Genomic DNA, 12,619 nt, shown 5'->3' with positions numbered 1-12,619 from the left:
CTTACATTTATAAACCACTTGGCAATCTCAATTCTAGGCCTCTTTGATTTGGCTTTATTTTAAAAGGCACAGGAAGGTGTTTCCAGACTGAGTCCCCAAGTGCAGTTTACTTTCCGCTGAGAAGGGCAACGCCAGTCCTCAGGACTCTGCAACGGAAGGCAGCACAGAACAAAGCAGGCCCGCCGGGGCACACGCTCAAGCAGCCCCCAGAACAGGAGCACCCTGGGTTTCCGCCTGGGGGTCGCTGACCTCCCTCAGGTGGGACCGCCGCAGACACGCAGTGACACGAGGCGCAGGCAGCTCTCCCCCACGTCTCGCATCCAGGTGACCCTGGGGGACGTGCACCTGCCCAGACACACTCCCGGGACAGGGACGCGTCCCCACTGATTCTGCCAAACACCCTTTGCGGGAGAAGGGAGAGGCAGGCCCTCTGTCAGCTGGAGAAAGGCACGGTCCAGCGGTCCAGAGCAGCGCACAGAAAAGACACCCGCTTCTTGTGATACTTAAGTCCCGGTACAACGTAAAATCCACTTGATATCTTCTGTTTCTAATGTGTCTGAGAGTAAACTTATTGTCCTACCTTCGTTAACATATTTTTTAAATGTTAATGGCCACTGAACACTCCAGAGAGCACAGGAGGGAAACCGCGCCCAGTGTGTTAGGAACAGAGTGTGTGCGGGCACCTGCACGGGCAGCGCTGCGCGGAGGCACCTGCGGGAGGTGAGGAGGCGCAGAGGTGGCGGGAGGGGACCCGAACGTGGAGGGGAGGGGAGGCACCCAGCACCCCTCCCTTCCGAGGACACACAGCGGCTCTTCTCCAACGCAGTCCAGGTGTTGTGACTACAGGGCTGGAAGGGACAGGTGAGGCCCCCGATCCTGTGAAAGGCCCAAGGTGAAGGACGGAGGCAGTGGGACAGGGAACACAAGACCCACAAGAATGATGGCAGACAGGGGGCTGCTTCTCTGCTGGGGAGACATTTGAAATAAGGTCTGAACAATCAGGTGAGAGGCTGGCAGAATCGAGGCAGAAAGCAAGCCAGGTACGAGCAGGGCGAGGCCTCGGGCAGGATGGGCGGGGCTGGCCCCCAGGTCACAGGGTCAGGCAGCTAGAGACGCCTCCGAGGACAGAAGAGCGTGAAAACGCGATTTCCCATCAAGGAGAACAAAACCCAGCCCCAGCCTTACAGTCTCTCAAGTTCAAGGTCCTGGCGCCACGTCCTGAGCCCGCAGGAATGGCCGGAAGCAGATTCCCCTCGGAGTCAGGCCTCTGCGGGAACCCACTTCATCAAGGGCCATCCGCCTCTGTGGAGCCCAGGCCTTTCTCTTCCTCCAGGACACTCCCAGTTCAGGCCCAAGTCACACACCAGCTGCAGGACCCGACTGAGAGTGAGCTGCGTCCCCGGGTGTTCCCATCACACGGTGACTTGTCTGGCTGACCCTCTGGGCAACCAGCAGCCACAGAATGGTTAGAACAGTGGACTGTGGAGTCAGACTACCTGGTTCTCAACCCAGCTTGGCCACTTCCTCACTGTGTGACCTTAGAAAAAATGTTCAGGGACTTCCCATCTCGGCTCAGTGGTTAATGAACCCAACTAGCATCCATGAGGACACAGGTTCGATCCTTGGCCTCACTCAGTGGTTTAAGGAGCCAGCATTGCTGCGAGCTGTGATGTAGGTCGCTGACGCGGCTCAAATCCAGCATTGCTATGGCTGTGGTGGAGGCCGGCAGCTACAACTCTGATTCGACCCCTAGCCTGGGAGCCTCCATGTGCCTCGGATGAGGCCCTAAAAAGACAAACAAACAAACAAAAAATGTTCAACTTCTCTGTGCCTTAATGGTCTCATTTGTAAACTGGAGCTGTTAACAGCGTCTATTTCATAGCGTCTATTTCTATGTAAACCTCCTAAACGTTAGCTGCTATTATCACAAGCGTCTGGGTGACAGACCCCTACTCATGCGTCTCTGTTCTGCAGGAGCCCAGCCAAGTGCGCGTCTCGTAAGAGGAGGTGGTTGCGTGTCCTGCAATCTGTACTGGGGGCAGCAGGTAACATAACCAACACTAGCTGAACCCTCCCGTGTTCCAGCTGAAGCACCGAGCCTCACACCAACTCCAGAGACGGGCCCTGCTGGCACCTCACAAGTTAGGAGATTACGGCACAGGGAAGCCAAGGTCCAAGTCACCAACTTCCAGGAACAGAGTCCGCTGTCTGTCTTCAATGCTACCCTCCGACGGGGTGTTCCCATTGACGCCCCCACCTCCAGTGCAACCCTAACTGGAGACAGGCCCCTAAAGAGGTGATAAAAGATAAATGCGGCCACAGGCCGGGCCTTAGTCCGTCCGACACGGTTGACGTCCTTCTAAGAGGCAGAAGAGACACCAGGCCGCGTCCTCTCTGCCACATGGGCCACAGAGAGAAGGCGGCCGTCCACCAGCCAGGAGGGGGCTCTCCCTAGAATCTGGCCTTGCCAGTACCTTGGTCCCAGACCTCCAGCCCCCAGAAGTGTGGGAAGTCAGACTCCACTGCAGCCCTGGGGTCGTGGCGGTGAGCTAATAACCAGCACACCCCCGGTCCCCCCAGATCAAGGCATGAACGTGCGCTTCATAATCCGACATCAGGAAACCGTGAAATCTCTTCCCTAATCAGCTCGTCCTAACGTTATAACAAAAGTAAATTCCCTTTTTCTCCACCCTCCATCTCCTCATGGGATTCATCAGGCTTGGAAGGGAAAGTTTCGAATCCCAGCTAATCAGGTGTCGAAGGGACCACAGCGGTTACCCTTGAAAAAACGCAGTAATTCCCACCTTCCACTAATGAGGATGACCTCCTGGCAAATGAGCACTAAACGGTCAAGAGGGCGGATGAAAAGGTCCTTTAAGTAAAAAGTGCTCTTACGACTTTCCGCACACAGAGTGACTGGCTCATTAGTCGGTGCCAGGGGAAGTCTCGAGCTGCTGGAGTTCATGAATAACAAGCAGGTTGCGAAAGGAACAGCGGGCCCCGAGGAACGGTGGTGGCTGCCCCGGGTCTGGGGACCAGAAGGCGCTCGCTCAGACTGGGAAGGAGCTTACCGTCACTCAGGTCCTGGAGGAGGTTCTCCTGGCAGGAGAAATCCAGCTTCACTTTGATGCAGACGGTCAACGTGGCCACCTTTCCAGGCTGCAGAGGAAACTGGGCAAGAGTTTCTTCCAGCCGCCAGCTCAGGAAGTCACCATACAATTTCTCTACAATGACAAAATAATGGTGAGGACGATGGTGCAACGGAGGCAGCACGAGACCCAGCCAGCTCCTAGAAAGTGCAGACGCATTCTCAAGAGCAAAGACGCGAGCCATTTAAACTGCGATGGCTCAACGTTCCAGACGCTTCCAGAATGGCGGCTGCTGCCAGGCCATCGCCTGTGTCCATGAGCACCGCCCCCCTGGGCGGCGTCCATCCCTGATAAGAGCACTGCACCCCTTCTCTCAAACAGATCGGAGCACAGCCGCGTCCTCACAGCAAGTACTCTCCATGTTCTGCCACCTTAGGGAGAGAGAGACCCTGGTGCAGTGGGAGATGCGTCTCCAACAGAAACCTTCAGGAAACAGGAGCACCACCTCGGGGAGGGCCTGGGGGCGGGGGGTGTGTTCCTCAAGCTCCCCTGTCTTTAAAAGATCTTGCTTCCGGAGTCAGGTGGACTTGGTCTCCGCTCACCTGGGGCGGGGTGGGGAGTGACAGGTACCCACCCAAGGCTTCTTGGGGTATAAAGTGGGGGCGACACTCCTGGGGCATGGGGTATCCTAAAGATGACGGCTGAGATGCGCCGAGGGAAGAAGGGAGCCCGGAGGGAGCCAGGGAAGGGCCGCTGGGGGTGCCATCTGGAGGCAGCTGTGTCACCTCCGGGACTCCCACTCCACCAGACAAGCCCTGCTTCATTAAAGACGGCGGCGGCGGCAGGAGGAATAAGGCCTAGGATCAAGTGCAATATCCCTGCCGCCCTGCCCTGCAGGGACACCAAGAGGGCCTGGAGCAGCCTCACCACAAGCTCCCCTCCTGCCCCTGCCCCTGAGGACATTTCCCAGGGACCAGATGCAGCTCCTGCCCACCCCGAGGGTGGCTTGCAGTTCCCTGCTGGCCTGTGGAATTATTCACGCAAGTCAACCACACCTTTCATGGAAACCAGGGGTCCCCCACCCCTTGATATGACAAAGCCTGCCTCCCACGGCCTCCGCTTTCAGCCTGTCCTCCGCAAGGCAGGTGGCATGTGCACCCCCAGGCTGCGAGCTCTGTGCCTAGGAAAGCCCTCATCTGCCACGGCGCCGGCTGCTGTGTGTCTGTCCAACCTCATGACCTGAGGAGAGGAGATAGGGGGCCATTACGACAGGCCCCCCAGCCCCCTGCCTCACTACCGCCCCCACTGCTGTGGTCCCTTCAGTCTGGGACACGGAGCGACCTGTAGTGTCCCACTTCGCGGTCACCTTACGGCCTCCCTTTGAATAAACTGGTTCTGTGTTCCGTTCCCTCCACCAGAATAAGGCGACGGAGGCCTTGAGAGATTAAGGAACTTATCCATGGTCCAAAACTGGGGGAAAGAGCCAGAATTCTAGATCCAAATGATTCTAGAGCCATGACACTCACTTCCTGCTCGAAGGCACGTCGAGGAAGAGTGGAAAACAAAGCCGTGCTCCCCATGGACCCAGACTTCAAACCTGCAAGAATCCAGCGGAAGGGAGAGCTTGATGGAGGGGCTGCACTGAAGGACAAAGACCTGGCGGGCTGCTAACGGCAAGAACTCGGGGCCAAACTGCGCTGGGAACGCAAAACAAGTTCCTGTCTCCCGCCCGGGGGGAGCTCCCTCCAGAACAGGCCGAGCTCCAGGTAGAGCCGTCCACGAGAGCACGTTCCTTCTCGGGGGGTCTCTCAACAGGGACAGAGCAGGGGTGCTGGCCTTGCCAGGCGTTTAGAAACCACATCACATTCATGCACATACTTAGTTATTCACTGAACACGGAACTTGAGCGAGCCAGACACTCCACGCGAGCGTTCTCTCTCTCAGTCCTCACGTTACCCAGCGGAGAGGGGTCAGAGCCCCCCAGGAAACCAAGGTTGTGCACATGTACTTGCTGGAGGTCACCCAGCTGGTCAGTAGAAGTGCTGGCAGGGAGCAGGTGCCCCGTAGCATGCACTGCGCTGTGGCACCCCTGTCACCAGTTCACAGGGTGTTCAGATGTTCTGCAGACTGGCATCAGTGCACTGTTTCAGAAAGACCTAGACTCAGTCGGCAGTGGGGGAAGGATGACAGACCTTTGAGCGCGCTGGTTCCTGGGAGGCAAGGGGTTAATCCCCATGGGCTGGGACACTTGGGTACCTGACAGGACACTGCAGGTCTGGGGGCGACTGCCATTCAGACAGAGAAGCCGGGCAGGTTCAAGAGGAGTGGAAACCACACGCTGACTCAGGACGCGGCACGTGCGTCCACGCTACCCCCGCGTGTGCGACGCACTTAGTGGACATCACACTAAACCCCTCACGCGCACGCTGCTCTCGTCTTCCTCCTCCTACAGATTAACGTACAGAACATACAGAGCCTAGGAGTTTGCTGCCAAGTATCCCACCCCGGAGCACGTGGCAGTAACAGCGATTAAGTTTCACACCCTGACCTGACCTCGGGTCTGAACTGGGGTCCTGACATTCAAACCGCCTGCTGGATACATGGTCCTCTGGGTACTTTGCCAGCTCCTGACTCCAGAATGGAAGTCAGTGCCCTCCCTCCAAAGCATCAGTAGTACCCAAACCCTCTCGACGACCCAGCAACTCACATTCTGGAAATACGTTAACCAGTTCATGCACTCTGTCTTTATTTTTCAATCCTGTAAATTAACTCAGGATGGAAGGGGATATGAGACACCAGGCGACGTGAAGCCAGGACAGAAAACCATTTGGCGGGCTCACAGAAGCCCAGATCCCAAAGCCCCAGGAACAGAGCAGTGCGGGCTAACTCCTTGGACGGCCTCTCCATCTGCCATAGCAGCAGCAGCCAACCTTTCCATGAAATACTGACAGCGGCCAAGGGACCGAGGCCCGCAAAGGCCTCCATCGCAAGACTCCGTCAGGCCCAGCTCTGGTTCAGATCCTCCCCGAGGAGGGGGAGCTAGGTGGGGGTCTCCGAAGCATCTCTCGCTGAACCAGCACGTGTGGGGCCTGGAAGGAGTGCTCTGGGTTCACCTCTCGCCCTCGCCCTCCCCCTTCCCTCACCCCTGGGCCCCCTACACCAGCGCTGCTGCTCCCTCTGCTGGGAACTCTCTCACACGGCGAATTCCTGCTCGTGACCCCCAGGCCAACCCCTGCCTTGCCTGCCCCATCCCTCGCAGCTCCTCTGGGCTCTGATGCTACACACAGGTACATCAGCCTGGGTTAAGTCGCTCTTCACCCATCAGTCAACACACTGAAGGCAGGGACCAGACCTCGCCTTTGAAGCTCACCACCCCAGCAAAAGGCAGAGCACGATGCCGGCTCAGAACACCAGCTTTAGCACAAGACTGCCTGGGTTCAAACCCTGCCTCTGGCTGGGCATCCCTAAGTTGCTAACTTTCATGTGTCTCAGTTTACTCATCTATAAAATGGGTTGTCCTAATAGACGAGTTAATCAAAGTGCCGAGAACAGGCCTGGCTTAGAATAAGCACTCAACAGTGTTAGCTACTTTCCACTCTGCTGCCCCAACGCCCCCACCCTGACTGGGCAGAGAGGCTGGGAAACAAGATCTGCCAGCCAAGTAGTGAGCTTTAGGGTCAGCAGTGCCTGCACCCCCACCTAGGAGCCCTGTGGCCCTGGGCAGGCACCCTCTGCTCCCTGAACCCAGCCCCCAGACCACAGGACCTCCCTCTGCACCCTGAGATGCCCAGTCAGGGCACAGAGACAACACGAGAGCCACCGTGAAGGCACAATGAGACACGGTGGCCTGGGCACAGCAGCCGGCGCGCAGCCAGCGCTCAAACAGCGGACACGGACGCCCTCTGAACCACAGCACTGCATGAGCGTTTGCTGTTTACACTCTACCACTGCCCACTTCATCTGCACGAGGAACCTGCCCTGCATGGTCACTCAACACCCTCGCGGCAGGTGCTGTGCTAAGTTCTGGGGAGAGGAGACCCCTGGGGAGGGTCTGAGAAGAAGAGGGAACAAGTCGGGGAGCAGAAGTCCCCAAAAGCTTAGACCTGATGACAGATGAGGTTCCTCTCAATCTGAAAACTTCTGGAAAGTGTATGGCATTACATGCAGAACAGGTTCAGCAGCAGCGGAGCCAGCAGAGGGCCAAGCCCCGGGGGCATGTCCGTCTGGAGCCCGAGCAAAGAAGCGGGCCTGCTGAGCCCCCAGTTCGTATGGAAGAACAAATCCTTCCAGCGCTTAGTCCAGCTTGTCGGTGATTCACAACTAAAAACTCTGTGGCGGCTCACTCGGGACTGTCTGGATGGCCTGTATTTCCCAGGTCTTTCACCTGCACGGTCACCTCTGCTCCAGCAAGCCGGGAGAGATCCTTGGGGTTGTCCCTTTGACTGCAGGACACAGGGCTGGTGTGTCACAGAGGTTGGCAGGCGCTGGCTTCCAGCGGACATAAAATTAAAGAAATACGCCAGCTCTGATCGCCACTGGGCTGTGGGTGCACCTACCAGACACGACCCAACGGAGGAAGGGAGAGGAAACACATTTATCACGAGCGCAGTGCCACGACTTCAACAACTGCTCCCGGACGGCGAACCTGTACAGTGCTCCCACCAAGGCCTCCGCCTGTGCTACCCGTGCCACCCCGTCCAATCCACACGGCAACACCGCTGAAAGGGTCGGCCGCGGTCCCCACAGCAGGTAGGTGCCCGGCTTCAACACGGCGATACCACCCCCCAGCACGTCTGCTTGTTTAAGCCTGAAGACAAGCCTGTGGAATAAACAGCGCTGCATCTCAGGCTGAGGAAACAAACTTTCTTCTTCGTTTTAGCTTTTTGCGCGGGCGCTGCTGGGTGTCTGCGCTCCTCGGGAAAGATGCAGCCCTGCTGAGGCGGACATCGGAACACCTGATGCGCTCATGCTGCGAGCACCACACACCGCTGACCCTGAACAGCTAACGGGGACTCTGATATTCAAGAGGGCCCCGCCCTCCTAGCGCCCCGCCCCCCCATCTGGACCACGACCCGTCCGTGCCCCCAAGGACCTGAACATATCCGGCCTCGCAGCATTGACCAGAGGGCATTTCTGTTGGTCTTGGATGAACCTGTTTTGCAAACTTCTCGGAAGTGCCCTAGAACCATGCCCAACGCTGACCTGTCCAGGAAAGCCACCGCAATCACGTATGCAAGGGGACACGGAGCTGAATGAGCTTTAGTCACCCGAGATCGTCAAAGTCTCCCCAGGAGGCACACAGGTAAGTCCACTCACGTGGTCACTCAAGGGCAGCAAAAGGGTTACAGGATGTGCGGTCAGAATTCAACTCGATCCACTGAACATGCCTGATGCCGAGCCGCAACCATGACTCCTTTAGGCCAAGGCTCATGCATTAGTCACGTGCGTGGCATGGTGACCGCTACAGACGTATGATAGAAGTGTCGGGTCGCTGAACAGCATGAAGCCAGGTGCAATGAGTCTCATCGTGACAGAGCGTCAGCAAGGCCATCACAGAGGGAGAGGCACGGTTAGCTCTGTCTGAAGGGGCAGAAGAGCTCGCGGGTGGCATGGGGCCTGTTCTGAGAGTGATGGCAGGCATCTGAGCCACCCCAGGATACCTGAGGGTTAGCAGAGCTCTCCACACGACAGCGTGTCCTGAGACGGCCGGAGGACAGGGTCTGTGGAAGCACTTGCTGTGACCAGAGGGCAGGAGCACAGCACCGACTCTCCTGGGCGTCCCCAAGGCTTACATGACAGCCACATCGGGGCGCTCAGGGAAGGCTTGCTCAACAACCGTAAGGACACACACGTGAGCCAGCAGAGGGACGGTGGCAGACAGGCGCACTCCTGGCCCTGGTCCCCCCATGCTGCGGGGCCCCCCAGGCATGAGAGCACTGTCGTCCTGTCCCCCAAGCACAGTGGCTGGAACACGGAGGAGATCAGGTAAGTGCACAAAAAAAGGGAAGAAGACAGGTGGGCAGCAGGCCAGAGGATGCGTGCTCTGAACGCCGGGCTAGGAAACTGCTGTGAGAAACCACACTGGCCACTCAGGGTCCTGGCACCCTGGCCCCAACAGGCACTCCCAGAGACAGCCAACAGGAAGCAAAAGCAGCTGCTCATCCCCACCGCAAAGGGACTTAGCGGGCACTCACCACCTACCACGTGCTGGGCGCCCTGGAGGTACTCCTGCGCATTCAGGAGTCCCCAGATGAAGGGACACTGTGCCGGGGGCTCTCAGGCTGCAGCGCTAACTCTCGAGCAGTCAGAGAGCCTGCTGAGGACACCATGCAGCAGGGGACTAAGTGGCGGCTGGGAGCCAAACCTGTCCCACTCCAAAACCCGTCCTCTCGTGCCCCTGGCTGGAGAGAGGCCGTGCTACCACCTGCGGGGACAGAGGGACCCGGCCCCAGCAAAGGAAGAGAACTGCAGGCAGAGCAGAGTGGAACCGTGTTAGCTGCACCCGCCAAATGTGCAAACGGCACAGCTCAGGAAGAGCTCTGAAAACTGCCACCTGAACCCACGCCCCAGCCACAAAAGAGGCCAGTGATGAAGCAGTGTTCAAACCCACGTTCTGTGTCTCACCACCTCCAAGCATACTGTATACCAAGAAGGCTTTTGAACTGCATGGCTTGTTTTTGTATTAAGCTCCCTGGCTGAACAGGGACTCATCCATAGCGGAAAAGAGTGTAAAAAAGAAGGTGTGTGTACTTATAACCGAATCCCTTCGCTCTACAGCAGACACTGCAACACAGCGGAGCAACTCTACTTCAGTAAAACACAGTAACACAAAAGGGACACATTCAGACAACCGGCAAAGCCACTCACAGGGAACAGCTACTGCACCTTCTGAGGCCACAGGGCCAAGGCCTTCGTATCTGAGGAATGACGCAGGGACCTGCCGGCGCACCGAGGACTTTGCTCCAGCTGCAGAGACCACTCCACTGCCAGGTTTACTGCGTTTTCATGCGTCCAACATGGGCCTTTCTGGTTCTTCCCTTTGCTATTGTGCTACAGGATGGGAGGTCCAGAGGGGCTTTTCAAAATCCTACACAATGATATGCTGGCAGGACTGACAAGACAGACAGGAATCAATACTGTAACACAGGTCACTAATCCCCCCCCATGGAACCTAGTTGCAGAAACAACTGTCATTATTTTAATGTCAGAGCTGAGTTCTGTGCGCTCAAGTGAAACTGGTGATTTCCTGTTGACAGTGACAGACGAGTCGTTGCCTTCAAGGCCTGAGGACCAACCGCAGGTGCTTCTCACTGGAGAGACCCCACCGTTCACGAGGAGAGGAGGCAGGAGAGGCTCCCCCCAATCCAGACACGCACCAACTGGTGACTGTTCCAACCCAGAGACCGTGCTTTTCGAAACAAACTCAACAGGAAGAATAAAGAAAGCAAGGATTCACAATAGCCAGGACATGGAAACAACCCAAATGTCCATCAACAGATGATTGGATTCGGAAGATGTGGTATATATACACAATGGAATACTACTCAGCCATAAAAAAGAATGACATAATGCCATTTGCAGCAACATGGATGGAACTAGAGAATCTCATCCTAAGTGAAATGAGCCAGAAAGACAAAGACAAATACCATATGATATCACTTATAACTGGAATCTAATATCCAGCACAAATGAACATCTCCTCAGAAAAGAAAATCATGGACTTGGAGAAGAGACTTGTGGTTGCCCGATGGGAGGGGGAGGGAGTGGGAGGGATCGGGAGCTTGGGCTTATCAGACACAACTTAGAATAGATTTACAAGGAGATCCTGCTGAATAGCATTGAGAACTTTGTCTAGATACTCATGTCGCAACAGAAGAAAGGGTGGGGGAAAATGTAATTGTAATGTATACATGTAAGGACAACCTGACCCCCTTGCTGTGCAGTGGGAAAATTAAAAAAAATTTAAAAATAAAAAAACAAAACAAAAAAGAAAGCAAGGGATGTGGACGCGTCCTCATGTCCACGTGTGCGTGTACATTTGTGTTGGTGCCAAACACGCACATATCTCAGAAGATTCGTTGAGAAGAAAATACGATAAATTGCTCTTAGCCTAGGCCTGTTTGCCGTAAAACCTATGGCTACTCAGGTGAAGGCAGAGGTTTGCCTCTTTAACAGCCTACGAATCAAGACTTGCTCACAAACAGGCTGCAGTCAGAATCGCGGAGAGACAAGGGCAACAACCCTTGTCCTGATGGGGTTAAGTGCTCCTGCCCGCCAGAAGCACGTGCGCCACTAGTGCCCAGACGACAGTTTAGACCCCGAGAGCCCCCCAGCGTCTGTGTGACCCCTGGGATCACTGATCCCTGCCATACGCTGCAAAGGCAAAAGGATTCGAAAACCCAGCCTAGATCCAGCGATTAACACCAGACAGGAAAGCACGGAAACCTTCTTGATGTGGAGAAGAGGGGGTGGGGGTGGCACCGAGCCATGCAAGGGCCCAGGTGGGCGGCAGCAAGGAGACAAGGAGAGGACATGGGGCCCGCAGGCCGGCCTCCCGCACGGCCAAGGTCCTGGCACACAGGCCACCTGCAGACGGGACGCAGCGAGCAGAATGAGCGTCCTCAGAGCAGCCTGACCGAGGCCCTGGGTGCTCGGAGCTGTCCCAGGAGTTTCCCCGTTCACCCCCGCGACAGCCTGCACACCGGGGACGCGCACTGGCCCCTGGGCGCCTCCTCTGTGACAAGCGCTGCCCTTGGTTCCCGGGCACGGGGGACGCGGCCGTGAGATGAAGAGCCCATCCCCACCCCAAACGACCTCTCCGGGCGTCACGGGGACCAAACGAGAATACATGACCTGAAGTACCACTTGGTGGGCACGTGCCCAAGAATAAGAGTCATTTTTACTGTTGAGACATAAAACATCCCTAACAGCAGTACGAAGAAATAATCTGGAATTCTGAGAAGGGAACAGTGTAATTCCACGTGCAAGCGTCTCACAGAGTAGACTTTTAAGACACACCTAAGGGAGCTAAACTCAGGAGGCTTAAATAAAGACGATGCCGAAATGGAAACAGACATTGCTCAGCATCCGTGATGGGGCCTGACACTGCCTCTGCCCCCAACACAGACTCGCCCCCCGACACTGCCTCTGCCCCCAACACAGACTCGCCCCCCGACACTGCCTCTGCCCAACACAGACTCGCCCCCCCGACACTGCCTCTGCCCAACACAGACTCGCCCCCCGACACTGCCTCTGCCCCCAACACAGACTCGCCCCCCGACACTGCCTCTGCCCAACACAGACTCGCCCCCCGACACTGCCTCTGCCCAACACAGACTCGCCCCCCGACACTGCCTCTGCCCCCCGACACTGCCTCTGCCCCCAATACAGACTCGCCCCCCGACACTGCCTCTGCCCCCCAACACAGACTCGCCCCCCGGCACTGCCTCTGCCCCCAACACAGACTCGCCCCCCGACACTGCCTCTGCCCAACACAGCCTCTGCCCCCAACACACTCGCCCCCCCGACAC

At 56.8% G+C, this 12,619-nt stretch overlaps 1 protein-coding gene across 1 annotated transcript in view; it reads right to left on the bottom strand.

Annotated features, from left to right (window-relative positions):
• TRAPPC9 (trafficking protein particle complex 9) overlaps nt 1–12,619 on the bottom strand; it is a 468,417-nt gene that overhangs the window by 329,444 nt on the left and 126,354 nt on the right. The window contains 1 exon segment of the mRNA XM_021088861.1: nt 3,072–3,224. Coding sequence (XP_020944520.1) covers nt 3,072–3,224 — 153 coding nt within the window.

Source organism: Sus scrofa, chromosome 4 (genome assembly GCF_000003025.6).
Source record: "Sus scrofa isolate TJ Tabasco breed Duroc chromosome 4, Sscrofa11.1, whole genome shotgun sequence".
In the NCBI taxonomy this organism is placed as follows: Eukaryota; Metazoa; Chordata; class Mammalia; order Artiodactyla; family Suidae; genus Sus; species Sus scrofa.
Note: the sequence above shows the minus strand (reverse complement) of the source record. Positions and strands in the feature narration are given on the sequence as shown.